Source organism: Vigna umbellata, chromosome 6 (genome assembly GCF_029865625.1).
Source record: "Vigna umbellata cultivar VRB3 chromosome 6, Vumbellata_1.0, whole genome shotgun sequence".
Lineage (NCBI taxonomy): Eukaryota > Viridiplantae > Streptophyta > Magnoliopsida > Fabales > Fabaceae > Vigna > Vigna umbellata.
Window position 1 is genome coordinate 5,477,482 of NC_142170.1, and position 19,240 is coordinate 5,496,721.

General features: G+C 31.6%; 1 protein-coding gene and 1 pseudogene across 1 annotated transcript; one reads left to right on the top strand and one right to left on the bottom strand.

Moving 5' to 3' along the window:
• Nucleotides 1-12,363: 12,363 nt before the first annotated feature.
• LOC124847679 (receptor-like protein kinase THESEUS 1 pseudogene) lies at nucleotides 12,364-13,503 on the top strand (annotated as a pseudogene).
• A 1,627-nt stretch (nucleotides 13,504-15,130) lies between these two features.
• LOC124847680 (uncharacterized) lies at nucleotides 15,131-16,488 on the bottom strand. The gene is made up of 2 exons (XM_047325224.2): nucleotides 16,214-16,488; nucleotides 15,131-16,126 (listed from the first exon to the last, which is right to left on the bottom strand). Exons 1-2 carry the CDS (start codon nucleotides 16,440-16,442, stop codon nucleotides 15,336-15,338), a joined length of 1,020 nt encoding a protein of 339 aa, XP_047181180.2. The 5' UTR covers nucleotides 16,443-16,488; the 3' UTR covers nucleotides 15,131-15,335.
• Nucleotides 16,489-19,240: the final 2,752 nt, after the last annotated feature.

Genomic DNA, 19,240 nt, shown 5'->3' on the forward strand with positions numbered 1-19,240 from the left:
GATTCCCTTTTTTTTTTCTTTAATTGAGATATATAAACATATTTTGGTCAAAGTTGATAAACACTTGCTTTCATCCTCTACACTTTATGTATTTGTTCCATTTAGTAGATTAAAGTTTGTTGTTGATTTGCTCAGTGTAGTATGTTGATATGAAAACAAACACCATAAGGAAAGCATCATATATTTAAAATGTAGTTAGTTTATGATCATATATTTAAAATGTAGTTAGTTTATCATCATATATTTAAAACAAGGGAAGCATAACCTAGTGATTAACATATAGACTTATCTAAGAACGAGTGTGGATTTGTGTGTTAAGAAAGTTTCTAAGCATTCATTACTGTGTCTCTCCATCAATTACTTAAAACTATGACATGTAGATAAAATGTGTATTTTATTCTTGGTCAAAGGAAAAGGAAGAAAAGAATAGACATTTCACTTATATTTGAAATATTGAACATTGTAAACTCTTGCCAAATGATTGAAAACATGAAGTAAACCATAGAGAAAGGTACAAGAGGCTAGTTCACATAAGTGAGTCATGAACCAAACTTATTAAGAATTGACATCATTTCAAAATCAAAATTTCAAATTAATGAGTTTGAGTTTTCTTCCATATATAATATTCGATTTTTTTCATTTATATTTAATGCATAACTCAAATTCACACTTGTGTTTGTAATACATTTTTCCACACGCATCGTAAAATTCCAATTTAGTAAATTTATACTATGAACTTGAAACAATTACAAATTAGGTATCAAGCAATAAATTGTCATATAAACATATAATATGTATTTACAATCCATCATGAATTTCAATAATACACCTTTCGTGATATATAAAGTTTTTCAACAAGGTAAGATCTATAAAATACAAAACTATATACTTATACATCATCTATACTCTATCCAACCATTAGGCAGTCTCATTGCTTCTCAACTTTTCTAGTACATTATCCTCGTATAACATGCAATCATCGTAGGTGGATAAACCACAACAAACACACAAGACAAAGGAAAGCTAGTATATTTAAAAAGAAAAGATGTATAATTAAATTAAAAGATTAATTTCAAGCAAACCATGTACAACACACTCATTCAATCATACATATCATATAAGCAAACCATAATAACTACTTTTAGAGTATTTTGTGTATTGAATTAGACCTCATAGATTTTGCACCTGTCATAAGGATTCCGATAGCATTTTGGCTTACAAGCCATGACTCTACCAACCTTCTCACATGACAAGGTTAGTTTACCCATGTCAGCGAGAAAGGATTCCCTCTAAACTTATTCTTGCCATAAAAACCTCTATCAACTCTCACTAACTAGCGATCTTCCTCTATGTGAGTAAGAATACCTAGCATAGTATGAATAACCTCCACTAAGTCCACTCAATACACCTAATACTAGAGTGAAATGTTTTCTCCCTTCAAAGTTATTCTATATTCATCACTTCACAACCACACATCATAATAACATTAATCACCACTGACACTATTTCACACGCATATATATATATATATATATATATATATATATATATATATATATATAAACTTTAAATTATGTTTAATTTTAAACTGATTTTTTGAAAAAATGAATGAATTTTAGAATCTGCATTAAACTAATTTACAAACATCCACACTATTTCTTTTAGAAAATATGTACTCTAGTTTAGAATATAATCCAATTATTTAGATTTGAATCTTCAAACTTTTTCAAAAGATTATATAACTTTTAAATGTAATTTCAATCTAACTAATTGAAACTAACTGAATTTAGGATCTGTTTCACAAAACTAGCTTATAGCTTGTAGTTCATAAGCTAACTTTCACTTAATAAACTAGTTTCTAACCAGGAGTTCTTAACTTACGAGTTCAGGTTAGCTTTATTAGATTTGAAATATTTGACAAACTAACTCATAAATTAGTTGATAAATTAAAGATAATATTAAAAAAATATATAACTACATATAACTTCTATAAAACTTTTCAGTACTTTTATTTATTTTTTAAAAGTTTTATTATTATTTTTTATTTCGATAAGTCGTTTTTATTAAACGAGTTTATGTGATGAGTATTAATCAAATTTAATTTTTATTTATTTTTAATTTTTTAATTTAAATTATTACGTTGAGTTTGATTGTTACAAATTTTACTGTATTTAATTCCTACATAAAATTATGTAATGAAACATTAATTACTTCAATTTATGATATATATTTTTTAATTTGAACTAACTAAAAGTAGCCTAATAAATAGTACAACCAGCTTCTATGTAGTCTCTAAAAAATTGAAATAAGTAATATAGAAAAAAAATAAGAAAAATATAAATACATCTAATTATAATAGCTAGTAATAGAAAAATTAAATAAGTTGTAAACTAGCTTCTAAAGATAAGCTACTTTGTTATATCTATAAAATATTTTTATGTTGATCAAACTTGTGAACTTTAAGTTTAACTTAATTTCAAAAATCTGCTTATAAAGTGAAGTTTGCATTCATTTATTTAGTTGATGTGTATTTGCAACAAAACTAATTTATAAATCACTCAAATAAACTAATAACTACCTTATTAGTTTTACCAAACATATTCTTAGATTGAAATTTTAAAAATAAAAAAAATGTTATTTGAAAAAATCGAGCAAAATATAGGGTAAAAGTAGAAAATTTTGGGTGGAAATAGGGGAGGCATTCAATTTAAAATAAGGGAAGCCCATTTGGAGAGGTCTCCTCCTGCACCCACTTCCCATAAAAATTGTAATTCTCAAACTACTTACACCTTCTTATTTTTATACTTATGTATTTCAAAAAGTATTTTCAAATCCAAAAAATAATTTTCAAAACATTCAATTTAGAAAATATGAAAAAAAAAATATTTTGGATTAAGTGTTTCAAAAGATGCTTCTAGATCTAGAGACACATTCTGGAACAATGAATCTGAAATACTAAAAAAATTTCAAAAATAGATTTTTCGAAATTCATTTTCAAATTACTAGTGCAGCGAAGGAAGACGACAACGATTATTTAATATAATACGCAACGGTTTTCAAACCGATATATATATATTGGTAGAATTGTTGATTAATATTTTTCCATTGCTTTGAATCAGCTGGATGACCAAATAGCCCGTCATTTGTTCTCTCATCTGCATGTCATTTAAGGTTTTTAGTGTCTTTTGAATTCGCAAACAAACGCCTAAGTCTAGCCACAATTGGAAGGTACCAAACTACTTTCAAAGCATAACCATTTTTTCTATTTGACCATTATCTTCACTGTTATTTTTTTTACTTGTATCGTGATAACCCACATTTTGAACACTTTTTCAAAAATTCAAACTCTTTCCTATATAATATGCAATCATTGGGACATACATGTATCCTTTTATACTCCATACCCATTGGACAAAGAATTTTCTTCGCATCATAATTGCAAGTGGATAGTGTATTTCCATCTGGCAGCATTTCATTCAACAATGTCAACAATTCTGTGAAACTTTTTGTCAATACATCTATTGGTCGCCTTCAAATTCACGAGCCTTAAAATTTCTAACAATTGTGTGAACTTAGTTGACCCGACATAGAAAGGAGTCTCCACATCAATGGACATCGTCTCATACGCATGCGCTTGGGCAAAATTTTCTACGCCAACATTGCAGATCATGTCCTCTAATTTGTCTTTTTCTGGTCGATCTTCCATGGTAAAATCAATAACATTTTCAGTTTGGGAGACAGTCGGAAAGTTTATTTCTTCGTCATGTCATATCCATATTGTATAATATCCTAGGAAACCATTACAGATAAGATGTTCTCTAATTTCGGTTACATTTAACTTTCTCTCATTCAAACAATTGACATAGGGACATCTAAATTTGACTTCATCATCAATTCTGCCCTCATTACCTTGCGCAAATTGTATTAATTCCCCTACCTCTCTCGTACTCAGCACTGATGCGTGGTAAATTAATCCAATTTCGATGCATACGTAAATATTCTGAAATTATCTGCAAAATTTCAATACAATAATAATTTTTGTATTGAATATAACAGAAAACTAAGGCTAATTCAATTCAATCATATAATCATATAATTAAGCATTGAAGTAATCACAAATCCAACATAAAAAAATTTACAACCTAGTACAAACTTATATGTTCCTATTAAAAAGTAAACTTTAAACATCAAAATAAGAACCTGGGAGCGTGGAAGGCCAATAACAATGGACAACTCGTGTTCAGAACGATAGAAAATTCAACTATGCAATAATCAAACCTGGACAAAAGTACAAACAAAACATTAGTTTTACGAATCAAAACAAACTCCAAAACGCCAAAAAAAAGCAACGAAAAATATCCTTTAATGGTGGAAAACCAAAATAATGAACTCGATGAGAGGTTTGGGACAATTTTGAACGGTGGAAATGGTTGAAGAACCTTCACAACAGTAATGGAGGCATCAAAAACGGATTTGAACGGTGATCTTAAACAAGAAAAGAAATGCAGAACGATAATCGATGGTCATTGCGGGCGCTGTTTTGAAAACGCAAAGGGAATGAATAGTTTCGAAGAAGAAAGAAACGATTCAACCTCTGTATTTTATTTTTTTAACCTAGCAAATGGTACTGCCTCAATTCTAAGAAAAACTGAAACAGTAAAAGGGATATGGCCTTGGTTCTACTAAAAATCGCTGCCTATAGTTGGGTGAAAAATATTCAAAAATAAATTAAAATGATAATTTTGAAATTTTGTTCAACCTTTTTACCTTGGTTCCCCGTCAAACCGAGGCATAAAAGACCTATTGGATCGGTTCCTAAAGAATTGGTGCCAAAAAATTGCAAAGTATTATATTTTAAATATTTAAAATGATCAGAGCGGGGTCTATGGCCCCGGTTGTTTGCAAAATCGTGGTCAAAAGTCCTCTACTGCTACAATTGGAAGAGGAACCGAGGTAACAAACCCTGAAAAATTCCTTTACAAATTTGACGTTTCAACTGACAACCTTTCAAGGAAAGACCATATGGCCTCAAATCTACAAGGAACCAAGGCAATAGATCATTTTCGAAAAATTTGTCAGTTGATATATTACAATGTAGAGGGGAATGTCAGGTTGTGCAAAGGGTTTATGGCCTCGATTATGCTAATAATCGAGGCTAAAAGTCTTGCACAAAGATTTTGGTCAGTCTGTAAAGGAGAATGTTAGGTTGTGCAAAGGGTCTATGGTCTCGATTATGCAAATAATCGAGGCCAAAAGTCCTGGACAGAGACTTTGGTCAGTTCAAAAATCTTTGTTTGTCAGTTTCACAAACCCTATGACAACGGTTCGTAGGGAAACCGAGGTCATATGTACTCTATTGTTTTGATTATTTATGAACCGAGATATATTCTTTCGCAAAAATTTCAAAACTTTCACTTTACCATGTTATGCTGCAATTTCTCATAAATCAAAGCATAATAGATATGTTAGTATTTTTTTTACCAGTGAATCCAAAAATACATTTCAAAATACCTATTTTTGATTTTTTTTTATTCTAGATTGAATGTTCTAGAAAGTATTTCCATATAAAAAAAATACAATTTGGGATATTCAATCCGAAATATAAAACAATTCAAAACATGTGTTCCAAAATGTGTTTTTAAATCCTTAAATAACTTCTTATACTCTCATTCCAATTTTGTTTTTTTGTAATACAAAATATATTTTTGAGTTCAAAATGTATTTTTAAATCTGTATTTTGAAAATATCACATAAAAAAACTTTCAAAATAGATGTTCTTGGAAGTCATTTACAGATCCAGAAATATCTTCGGATTAAGTATTCTACAATTTATCTCTCACTTTATAAGTACATGACTTTGGCTTTCTTCTTTTTAGCTTTTTGTCCTTTAATATTTTTTTAATTAAAATTGTAAGTTAAATTGATTAAAGAGAATGATTGATGAGGGAAAGCTTCTTGAATGGTGAGGAGTTAGTGGGGAGGTGCAGGGTTGTGCTCTTGTAAGAAGAAAAAGGAAGAATGGTGGAGATTAGGTAATTAAGATTTTTAATAAAATTTAATTGATGGGTGAGAATTGGGATATCTTTTGGGGGTACAGGAAGAAAAACAGATAGGTAAAGGAGCAAGCTCCCTAATGGCACAAGTCTAGACACAATTGGGCTTCATGGACAACTTCTTTCTGCACCGCACTTTCATAAATGTTTTTTTCCATTTTGCTATTTTTATTGTATAATGTAAAAGTTATATTTTAATTTTCGGATTGTAGAAAAGCTAAAAATGACTTTCAGTAATTCAAAAGTCATTTTTTCTACTAAAAAATACTTTTGAATTGTATGCAGACGTCAAATAACTTTTGGCTCCGAATGCGATTTTTTTGAGAAAAATATAATTTTAGATTGTAGAACTTGGAATGCACATTCTAAAATCCAAAAAGGATAAAATGGTAAAAAAAAAGGTTATGGGATACCGAAAGAAAGTTATGGGATGCATGAAGAAATCCAAGATCTATAAAATCTTGTCTCCTTTGAACCAAAGAGAAAACTTGTTTGAAGTTTTGAGTATACTTATAGGACAACATTAAATTTTGAGTACATTATGAATAATTTCTTACGAAAAGAAATTCAGTATTCGTTAGTTAATTTCCAATTTCGAGTGTTTACGGTCTTCTGGTAAAATGCTTAATTCATCTGAAAGCAAAATTAAGCAAATCGAGCCTTCTAAAACAATTGAAATTTGCCAATTTTGCAAGAGCTTCCTATACACGTGGACTTACCAATCAAACCGTGTTAGAGCAAAGAAAGAGTAACGTTTTGTTATTTGTTATTATTGTCACTGATAAATAGATAAATATTTTATATAAAGCATTAACAGTGACACCAAAATAGATCTCTGTGACATACCTGTAATTTCGGAAAAAACAAAAAAGAGTATAAAGAGATTTGCATGAAAATGTTTTGTGTGGAAGTATTCTGTCTTACGTATGAATTGAAAGTTGTAAATCCGCTGTAAATAGTCGGTGCTTTTGAGAGAAAGTATTTTTTTTTTCTATATATTAATATAAGCCTTATCAAATAGTGCCAGCTGTTGCAGCCTGTGTAAACTTTCAAATGCATTATCTATAAACCAATATCATTTTTTGAATAACAGGACCAAGGAGTAATTAAAAATAATTTAATCTAACAGATTTTTCCAATACTTTTTTATTTCTTTAATTTGAATGTTTCATACATGTTTAACATTTTCCAACATAGAATCTTTTCTAGTGGATTTCTAATTATTTTTTTTATCTTTTTGTGGAAAGATTTGTTCCAGACTATTTTGTCTATTTTTATTTAAAAATTTTGTTTACCTTGAATATGACGTGACGTGTCCGGGAAAAACACGTTGTTGAAATACATAAGGACTTTGTTATCGAATATAGTTTGATAGATGTTTTAAAAAGTAAAAGTTCAACAGAATTACAGATAATTAAAAATTAAAGTGACAAATTTATTTATAGTTAAAAATTAAAGGATTATAATTGTATGTTATGTTTTTTATAAATGAAAATTGTATAGAGTTACTTATTTTAAAATTGATTTAAATGCATCTTCGGAGGTAATTTTCAGTTTAGTATTCGGTTTAAAAATGTAAATATTTAGTCCGTAAGTTTTCAAACTTGTATCAATTCAGTTATATCCGTTAAGTTGGTAGGAACGACCTTAAATATTAAATGATGTGACAAATAACTTATTTGACGTGGCAAAAGATAATTTTATACCAAAGACAGGTATGAAAATATCATTTCATTACAATAAATTAAATACATACGTGCTTGCTCTAAGACATTGATCTCGAAGGACCTTAGGCGAAGGAGATGAGGTGAAGGAGGTGAGCTGAGATGGGGTGCCCTTCGCTATTTCGTTCATGTGAGGTGGTGCCCTAACTTGAGGAACTATTGTTGTTGTCTAGAGGTGAGCTTGAGATTATAATTGTATGTTATCTCAAATAATGCGTAATTTAGTATACAACTCATTAAAAATGAGAGCACCTTCCTTCATGGAGGAGGTTTCAAATTATAAATCAAACATAAAAAAAATCATTTTTGAATATCTCAATTTCAAATCTTATGGAATTTGTCGCCAAAATTAAAGTTTCACTAATCTCAAGCCCACGCCCAAAAACAATAAATACAAGTCAAAGGTAAGAGGTAGGTGATCACATTTACTATACATTTATTACTATTGCATTGAGCTACCAAACGGATAGCTTACTGACTTTAGCATCGGAGAACCTTTGGCAAGTATACTTCCGGGTGTTAGATCGAAGAGAAAGACTCAAGCTGAGGACCGGATGGTTGAAGAGTAAAAATAGTGTAGGCATTGGAAGTGACTTGACCTCACAACTGAAATAGGAAGAAATATAATCTTAAAAACATCAAGGAGAAGGAGAATTAAACCACTTGCAAACAATTAGTTCTAATAGCACTTAATTGATTTTAATCAATTGTTTCCATTTGTATAATGTGTGTGAAAGTGTTAAAGACTACATTATCACTAGTAAAAAAACAGTCTTTTAACGTGCCTAATACACTTCCGTTTTCATAAAATCGAAGCATATTAAAACACGGTGGCAATTTTGTAATTAAAGCGAACTTATACGCATCAGTTCAGTGGGAACCGAAGTCTATGCACTCTATTGCCTCGGTTATTTTACGAACCGATGTCATTGGGCATTTATGTTTTTGGTTTGCCTTATAACCGAGGCATATAGGTTAATTTGAATTTTTTTTAGCTATTTAGGCATCGGTTAGCAGATGAACCGAGTTAGTAGCTCTTTCATTGGTTCAAATTAGTGAAACTTGAGAAAAAGTTTACACATTTTTCTTCTTTCGCTAGCGCGCCTCCTTGTTCTTCTTCTTCCCCTGCGACCTCCACCACCATTGGACGAAACCCTGGCCACCTTGTTGTCAGCCACTAGCGCTGCTACTATCCTCCATCTACGCGCCACCAAAATCGCTCCCTCACCATCTTCATCGTGACAGAGAATCTTCCGTGGCCATCTTCACGATGCTCCGCCGTCAGCCTTGCAACCTCCATCTACATCGCAACTGGATCAGAGAAATCTGCACAACGGCGCAAGTAGAACGCGCCATCATTCATCTTCATCACCTACATACCCAGAAATTAGAAAATCCCAACTGCCATGGAACCCTAAATTGAGCGATCTCCTCGCAATGGTACCTGCAACAAAACCCAAAAATCGCAAACACTTCTCGAATCAGATGCACGAGCCTCGCGCCGCTATGAACCCTAGATTGCATTAGTTGAAACAGAGTTTGGTCGGTTGCGACATCGTCCTCTACTTTTCACTGTGACTGAAGCCATAAAGTAATCTCTTTCAGAAGTGAAGATGAGCCACGAGCTGAAGGAGACGTATGTGTGCATGCCCACGATATAGCGCGACCGCGGGATTCTGATCTCCAGCCAAGTCCAACTCTATCGTCTAGACCAACGCCTGATCGGTGGTCATCGTGAGCCTCGAGAATCCCCTTCACATCTCTGTCTACGGGGAACATGCCTATCCGGCCACTGTCGCGCGTTTCTCCCCCAAAGGCGAGTGGGTCGCCTCCGCCAAGGCCTCTGGTACCGTTAGAATCTGGGGCACGCGAACGACTTCGTTTTGAAGAAGGAGTTTAGAGTCCTCTCCGGGCACATCGACGACCTTCAATGGTCCCCAAAGACCTCCGAATCGTTGCCTGCGGCGAAGGTAAAGGAAAGTCCTTCGTCCGCGCTTTCATGTTAGTTCCTGACAAACTTCTAGGATCTTCTCGATGCTTCTCTGTATGTGTGTGATCTATTATGTTTGACTTCTTTTGATTTTGAGATCTCTTTTGTTGATAATGTTGTATATTGTGTGATGAAGGTGTGATGAAGCTTCTCTGTGGGTTGTGTATTGCTATGAGAAAACTTGAATGCAAAAACCTTTGTTATTTGTTTCTCTTGGATTACATGAACGTTATTAGGCTTTATGTCATTTAGCTGACTTAATTCTTGATTGTTGGAAGATATACAAGCAAAAGTTGTTCTTAATTTGTATTGGGAGATACTGCCTCGGTTCAGTAGCAACCGAGGTGAAAAGTCCTTCGAAAAAAAAAATATATAAAGGAAAAATTGTACTGCCTCGAGTACTTGAACCGAGGCAAAATCCTAGCCCTTTTTGCCTCGGTTTACAACCAAGGCAAAAATCCTACTTCTTTTTGCCTCGTCTGTATATGTGTCAGTTGCGGAACCGTTGTCTATAGGCAAAAATAACCGCTATCGTTTCCCTCGACTACACTGGTGTATCAAACTTTGTAATTAAAATTCTATATGGTGTAAGAATTTTAGTTTAAATAAAGTTTTAATAATTTTAATATCCCTTATAGTGGTGTATGATTTGCAACATACACGTAATGAAATCACCTATATGAATTTCAAGTGGGACCGCTTGTATGAGATTTTAACATGATCTCTATAGCACTTATGAATATTAGACACACACATGACTTAATAAGTGTAACACAATGATAACAACAAGGATTGTGAGGGTGTATTGTGATTTATAAACCACTAATATATAGTTTGCTATAACAACTACATTGTGCGTTAAGTTTCTTGATCGAAGATTGATTTATATAGCTTGTTATACCAGCTCTGACCCATTAAATCTTTAGAGACCCAAATATTTTCTTCTTCTTTCAATCTTTCTTTTTTTACCTTTTGCAATATGTGGGGGATTTTTATAAAACATGTGTTTTATATATATATATATTGCAAAAGTCTTGTTGTCTCTTTTTCATGTTAACCAAGCTCTTGTGGCCAAGCTCCTGTGGTCAAGCTCCTTTGGCCCAACTCCTGTGGCCAAGCTTGTCTAGCCAAGCTCAGGTTGGCAGAGGTCGCTACAATAACTTCTCACTAGAAGATCTTGCCTAACTCGGAAAGTTGCTATGTAAATAACATAACATTGTACTTGTAATTCAGCCTCCAGATGTGGGGTTTCTTCTACGCTTCATGCTTGTGAATTGGTCTCAAATCTTTTCCAAACTCTATAAAGATAATGCAGTGCTTTCTCAAAAACACAATGCATCTTGAGCTCTCCATCTTACTATTCAACACCATGAGCTCTCTCTCTCACGGTTCAACATCTTAAGCTCACCATTTTACAAAAACTATGTTTAAGCTCTTCCTCTCATAGAAACTCTATTTAAGCTCTCCCTCTCATAGAAAAACCGTTGGATTCCTTGTTTCTCTCTCATTATTTTGATTCCTTTATTTTCTTGTACTTATAATATCTTGGGTTGTAATTTTTTCTCTTTAAAGATATTACTTGCTAGTTTTGGTATCCTCGAATTTTCAAAAAGTTCTTGTTGTATCTTGGGAGACTTGGGCAACACACAGTGGATAAGTCTTTAAGAACAATGGACGTACATGTCTCAAGAAATTTTTGTTTGTGATTATTGTCAAGATTTTACAACAATATAAACCGTGAACTTATGTTCCTATTAGAAATACTTATCTAAAACATAGAATAACGACATAGTAAATAATAACATATAATAATCATAATATCAAACTGACGACATTAGTTATGATATGTGAATATGATCCAAATAGATGTAGGTTTGGATTGCTCCATTATGAAAAGGCTTAAATGACCTTTTTGAATCGTACTCTTTAATATATTTATTGGGAAAAATAAGGAAGAAATACAATTTTATAATTTTATACCGGATAAAAAAAAATCTTCATACAAATTGAAATGTTATAAATAGGCTTAATACCTTTTTTTTTTCCCTCGAAATAGGATGTTTTGGTCAGGGTAGATGTACCGTTAAATTTTTACGCTATAAGCAAAAAGGATTAACTTAATTATTTTTACACAACTTGAAATCGTTGTGAACTTTTTTTAAAACATAGAACCACACAAAAGAGATATTAAACCTTATAAATATTATTTAATTAGAGTGTTTTAAGCCGGAATCAGATAGTCAAGAATTAAATAAAACTTTATATTCTTCCTTAGTCAAAATAGATTCAACTAGATCTTGAGGTAATAACACCGGATTTTAATATTTAGTTGTCCTTTTCGTTTTCGAAGATATAAACCCTTGCTTTCTTGTTTATTAACATTAACTAAGTTGAAATTTGAATGTCGACAAAAAGTAATGCTTGTTCGCGGTCTACAGCTTATGTGAGTTCTTTCAATGGCTATAAAGCAGAAACATCGGTTTGAGTAGTGCCTTGAGATAGAAAATGAACTCAAATGAAAGGTTAAATAATCTATATATTCATTGCCATTCTGTTATTTTGCCAAACATATGTTGCTAGAATACATGATTTGCCAATGGCATCACCTTCCCTCACAAACCATATCTCTGCCAACATAATTCTATATGGTTATTTTGTTAAGTGTGTTGTTGGTGCCTCTATTTTGATGTTGTTATTCGGTTCACTTTGTTATTGGTTGCTAGTAGCTCGCAGGTCTCGTCAAGGCAAAGGCTCTGCAAGTGAATCAACTAGTTCTTCTTGCAGAGTGTTTACATTCCAAGAGCTCCAACAAGCAACAAACAATTTTCAAGAGTGTTTTCTCCTTGGCAATGGTGGGTTTGGTAAAGTCTACAAGGGAAAACTTGAAAATGGGACAGAAGTAGCAGTTAAAAGAGCCAACCCTGAATCAAAACAAGGCTTGACCGAGTTCCAAAACGAGATTCGTTTGTTATCAAAACTTCAACACCCTCATATTGTGTCTCTTATAGGCTACTGCCACGAAGGAGAGGAAATGGTTATCGTGTATGAGTACATGGCCAATGGCCCTTTGAGCAAATGGCTCTACGAACCAAACGAGGCACCACTCTCGTGGAAGCAGCGACTTGAAATTTGCATTGGAGCTGCCAGAGGGCTTCACCATCTTCACACTGCCACTGCTGAAGGCATAATTCATAGAGATGTGAAAACTGACAACATTCTCTTGGATGGGAACTTTGTTGCCAAAGTATCAGACTTTGGCATCTCAGAAAACGGGCCTTCTTCTCTAGATGAGAGCCATGTTGTGATTAGTGTGAAGGGCACTTTTGGTTACATAGATCCTGAGTACTTCAGAAGTAGCCATCTAACTGAAAAATCAGATGTGTATTCATTTGGGGTGGTTCTGACAGAAGTAATCTCTGGTAGACCTGCTTTAGACCATAGTCTTCCAACAGAGAAAATCAGTTTAGCATCATGGGCATTGGATTCTGAACTAAATGGTATCATAGACCCAAATCTGGTTGGCAAAGTGAGAGTTTCTTCTCTTGAAAAGGTGTGGGGAGTGGCTAAAAGGTGCCTAGCTGAGAATGGGATCAAGAGACCACCAATGGGTTTTGTCTTGTGCTGTTTAGAAGATGCTCTCCATCTTCAACTCAGCAACATAAAAAATGAGAAAACTTCGTTTTTAGATTGCAATTTGCAACATAATGACAGAAGTGTTACAATTATTGGTCTTTGAACCAGAACACTGTTTCACTATATGTAAGGTTAGAGTATAGTGGTTATACCATTCTCTTAAGGATGTTTTGTTTTTCGTTTTTTCCGTTTTTCTTGCTCTGCAGTTTGCATGCTTTCTCTCTTTTTATCTTTTATATAAAATAGTCTCTACTTTCTCTATAATATACAGCTTTTATCGTTATAAAATTCTTCATGTGTCTTTTCTCACAAGGTTAAACAAAAATTAGTTTAGAATTCTACGTAAGCTTCGCAAAACAACACAACAAGATTTGCTATACAGAAATTCCATGTAAAATATCTATTCTTCCCAGGAAACAACAAAAACTATTGCATCAGGGTTTCTTACGTGTTAATGTTACAAAGATTATAAGGTGAGTGAAAGATAAAAATACTTGTATATGCCATGTATAAGTTGTTTTTTCTATATTTCAACTGATGAAACTTCTTTAAAATTTCAATTTTTCATTTAGTTTTTTTTTTTCATCTATTTAACTATGTTCAATTTAGTGTTTTATTCTTTGAAAAATTATTTTTGTTTTGTATTCTTTGGAACATATTTAAAGTAGTCTTATGTGTTAAGGCTACGTTTGATTAGGTTTTTGCAGTTAGTTTTGAACTCTTTTTTAACTAGTTGAAAAGTTCGTGTAGTTTAATTAACAGTTTTTAATAAATGAGTTTTTTTAGTAGCTTATAGTATTTTTTTTTTTCAAATGTAACTTAGTAGCTGTTTTAAAACGTTAACTTTTAGCTTCTAATTATTTAAATTTATTACTTTTTATCTTTTAAATGTTTCTTAAATTTTTTTGGTACTTTTTCAATGGTATAGTTTTTTTTCTTCATGGTTATCTTTTTTGTATTATACTATTTATTTCTTAACTGGCTCTATAATATTGTATTAAGAAAAAAGAGTTTATTTATTAATTCCACAAAAAGATTTTATATCGATATTAAAACCATATATTTGATAATTGCTTTTCAAGCCCTTATTTTATTAGAAATCATCTTCCCTAGTTTATAAAACTTTAAGAAGATAGAATCATTGTTTGAATTAAAATTGAAAATTGGATTAATTTTTCTCTACCGATGACTGAATGAAGATTAAAGGAAAAACTAAGGAGGCTCTCAGAAAACATTAATCTAGCAAAAGGGTCTATGAGCAAATGTCGATCAAGCAAGTTAAAGCGATTGCTGAAGTTGACAAAAAAAAGAATGCAAAGAGTAGTATATTTGATTGTTCAATAAATAAAGCATTTTTCTTTAGCGATAAACATGAGGAAAGAATAGAGAGAAGGGAATTAATTTACTTAATGCAAAGCCGTTTTAGTACTTAGTTTTAGCGAGTTTCAGTCAAAGGCTAAGTGCAGGAGGTTGAATATATTCGGGTATAAATATCTAATTGAATGTCTCTAGCCTAAATTTTTCCTATAAACATCGAATTGAATGCTTTCTGAAGGTTCTAGTTTAAGCTATTTCATATCTCTAATGGAACAATAACTATATATATATATATATATATATATATATATATATATATATATATATATATATATATATATATATATTAATTGCGTAGGTTTCATATAGAGTCAACAATTTAAACTAAACACAACAGTTTTATATTCTTAGCAGCAAATCTGCATTAAATTGAAGTTTACATTTAACATTAATGAGCAACTGAGCATACAACAGATAAATTCACCTACAAGGGTAGAATTATTGATGACTCCAAAAGGCGAGGTTTCGGATTTTCACCTGAACCACGCATTAGAGTTGTTTCTTATCTTAACATACATAACAAACACAACGTTAAACACGGTAAAAGGAAAAGAGTTGTTATTTCCTGCAGACAATTCCGAAGCCATTTGAGAACTTGGTGCAATCAAGGGTGGCATGTTCCATCACTTGGAGAGTGGTCTCTTTCTGAAATGAACTTCCCTGAGAAAACACACAAGAACCACACTCATGAGAGAGCAATGACTTAGTTTTGTACCTGTCTTCTCCTCCAACAACAGGCATAGCCACACCAGCCTTTGCAGGGTTCTCAAAATCCAACCTATAAGTCCTACCGAGCACACCATCAACTTTTGGGGACAAGGCAAAGAACCTGAACTGAACTTCCAAGTGAGCAAAACAGTCATCCGAAGGTACTTGGTAGTTATGGATTCTGTCATCCTCTTTGGTTACTGGCACAACATTCACCAAGATTTCAGCCACATCTTTCAGTGTAACCATCACACTGTTCTTGTTTGCCACTCTCTCCACTTTCACATCTTTTTCCTCATTGTACCAGGTCGAGAGAGGGCCTTCGGCTAGGGCTACATGTCCGTCATTGTAGGTGAATTTGATGTGGTCAAGATCATTATCCCATTTGGGTGTCTTGGTGGCCTCAAGTGAGAAGGTTTTGGAGTTGAAGAGAATTCCAAGGGCTTGAATCCAAGTGTAGTCGCGGGTCCTACCAGCAGGTCTGTGTCCTATGAAACGAGCATTGATTTGAAGGTTGGAATCCGAAACTAAGGAGAAATGTTGATTGCTCTTTCCATGGAAGTAGAAGACTCTACCATCCCCACCAATGAAACGGGGATCATAGCATCCTGATCCTGGTGCATTGCAGTTTGGCTTACGACCTAATTAACAATCACAAAACCGAATCAATCATGGAGCAAATCATGAAGTATTAGACATTGATATTAGAGAAAGAGAGGTTTTCTTACTTCTGCATTCTGCCCTGCAAATAGGTTTGTTGCAATCAATGTGACAAACCTTAGCCTTAGGATCTCTTGTTTCACTGTTAGGGCATTCACTGGGACACTTGATGTACTTTCCATAGCAGCGTGTTGATCTGCTGCCACAGAATTGGCTTTGATATGCCTTGGCATGGATCAAGGTTGAGACAAAAACTAGCAAGAAGATTAGGAGGGAACTTCTTTTGGTGATTCCCATTCTTCAGTATTCTGTGTGTTTGTGTGAAATGTGGAAAACACACAGAGACCTGAAGCTGAATGATGCAGCAACAGCATCTGCCACAGCTATTTATAGATGCTTCTTTAGGGTTGCTTCTGTATTATGAAGGTGGCTTTTGCAAACTTGTAATTGTGGTATAATTATATAATGTAATGCTAAGATAACTAAACTCAAAGGAATGATGAACATGGGGTTCTGTTCATTGAAAGCAGATAACGCAACGATTCTTAAAATTATTTATTGTTATTATTGTTTCTTCTTATAGCAGGTTTACATGATTTCTGATACCTTCAACTACAAATCAGTGTGGCTGGACTTGTGGTAATTAATATTTTTTAGCCAGACATTGATAATTAATTCATTTATTAAAAAAATTAATTAATGTTTCTTCTTGACTTGTTTAAAGTTTTTAAAAAAAGAAAAAGAAAAAGAAAAAGAATAAGAAATATAATATTTTTTTCAACTTTAATAAAATAATGGTAAGATTTCATATTTTAGTTTTTTTTTTTCATTTCAACGTGGTGATAATAAATATGCATGTATTTAAACTAATTAAAAACTATATGAACAATAAAGATGACAAAAATTAATTCCTTGTTTTGAACTTTAAAAATGATAGTTTAAATAAAAATATAAATATTCCTTACGACGCTGAAAGAGATTGGGAAGAAAAATAGTATATAAAAGTATTAAATTTGTTTTTAGTTGTAGTTTTTTTTTTTCAATTATTCTATTTAATATATGAATATAAAATAATATTACCGAAGTTTTTGTATTTTTTAAAAAACTTAAATATTCGATGAGAGGGAAAGAAAGGGTCATAAATAACATTTATTATTTATGGATTAAAGTAATTAAGCATATTTTGGTAAAAAAAATAGCAGATATATAAGAGATAATTAGAAATTAAACTTATACAAATAGGAAAAGAATCAAAATAATATTTTAGTGAGGGACAATGGGAGGGAGTAACACACGCTTTTTTTATACGCATTACATTATTGATACTTGCAAATATTTATTAAAAAATACAAAAAATTATAAGAGAGACATTAAATAGCATATGAGACGTATCAAAATTTGTTAATAATAGATGTGTTCAAGAGATTGTGTTAGAGAGTATTACCTGTTAGAATTTTATCTTGATACTTCCTCATTTTTCTGTTTTGTATTTTATACTAATCAAGAAATACAATAAACTTTGTTAATTATATAAAATTTATACAGTTTGAATTTTATCCCTTTTCTCACATACTATACAAAATACAAGTATAAATCATTTAAAGATTAAAAAACACGTAATTTTATAATTGATAAAACAAGAGCTATTAATATCATGTTTCTATGTTATAATTTTTATTTTTGTAAAACTGTTATTTAATTAATTTTGAAATAGGAAAAGAACATATATGGACACAAGTTAGAAATGAAACAAAAGAATTATAATCATTAAATATAGGTATAAATTATAATCATTTTTAATTATTAAAACACATTTGATTTATTATATAATGTAAGAAATTTATATTAATTTTTGTTTGGTTGGTTAGTTATTTCTAAGATTCACATTTTGTCATTTTCACTATTTTTTATAATTATTTACTAAATCCCATTTTTATTTGATATTATATAATTATTATTATTTTTCTTGATGTTTTAATATTGGAGAAACGAAAACGATATTTTGATCCACGTTTTGGTAGCCCGCTTTTGACACACCTACGTTTCATTCAAATATAAATACTTCTAATATCATGCTTCTATGTGATAATTTTTATTTTTACAAAAATGTTAGTTAATTAATTTTGAAATTATAAAGGAACATACGTGGACACAAGTTAGAGATGAAACAAAAGAATTATAATCATTAAATATAGGTATAAATTATTGATCGGGATAATCAAATCTGTCATCATCCGGGCTTCTTTTACATTTCTAATTAGATTTTGAATTTTTTTTATTTGAGTAATGTGATATGATATTTATTGACATTATCTAGAAAAGTTATAATTATTGAAAATAAAAATGATGTAGATAATCATGTATTAATGTATTTATGTATTGTTTAATAAGTAATAAGAGATCGAGTGAGAATTCATAAAATGTTCAGCATGTTTTCCATATCATGTGTTTGGCCGCGTTCAGCGTTCCGAACCTTAGGGTTACGAATTCTATGATTAGAACTTTGATGCCTTTTGCATGCCATAATATACGTTAAAATATCGCTTCTTAAAAGATCAACGCTATGAACTTTTTGAAAAATTACGTGAACCGTCTAATGTCTCTACTTTGCCAAACAAAGCATAGATTGTACAAGGAAAGCAAACTACCAAACTAAAAGAAATCGTAAGGCATCTAATTAAAAAAAGAAGTTATACTGTATATATTATTTTAAAAACTATTCTCAATAAAAAAAAATGAGTAAACACCTGTTGAAAACATAAAATGTATAAATTACACTTTTATTTAATATATAGAAAGATTACTAAATTACGATCGAAGATTTGGGACTTCTATTATAAAAAATATTGAAGCTAGCAACCATAAGAAGGTTGCTTAACTTTTTTTAATGTATGATTATAATCGGCTTAACTTAATCATGTAAAAAATATTCTCCCGTAGATAAGCATGGATAGGAGAGACAAACAATCAAATCATAGTATTTTATTTTTCAACGTAAAATAAATTGAATTTATTTTATTTTAACGTAAAAATATTTGAAGTCTTACATCAACTAGAGATAAGGTCAATTTATAATATACAAGTAAATGCAAACC

Coding starts and splice junctions, on each gene's coding strand:
- LOC124847680 (XM_047325224.2), bottom strand. CDS start 16,442: ATGGGAATCACCAAAAGAAGTTCCCTCCTAATCTTCTTGCTAGTTTTT. Junction 16,127..16,213: donor TTGCAGGGCAGAATGCAGAA/GTAAGAAAACCT, acceptor ATTGTTAATTAG/GTCGTAAGCCAAACTGCAAT.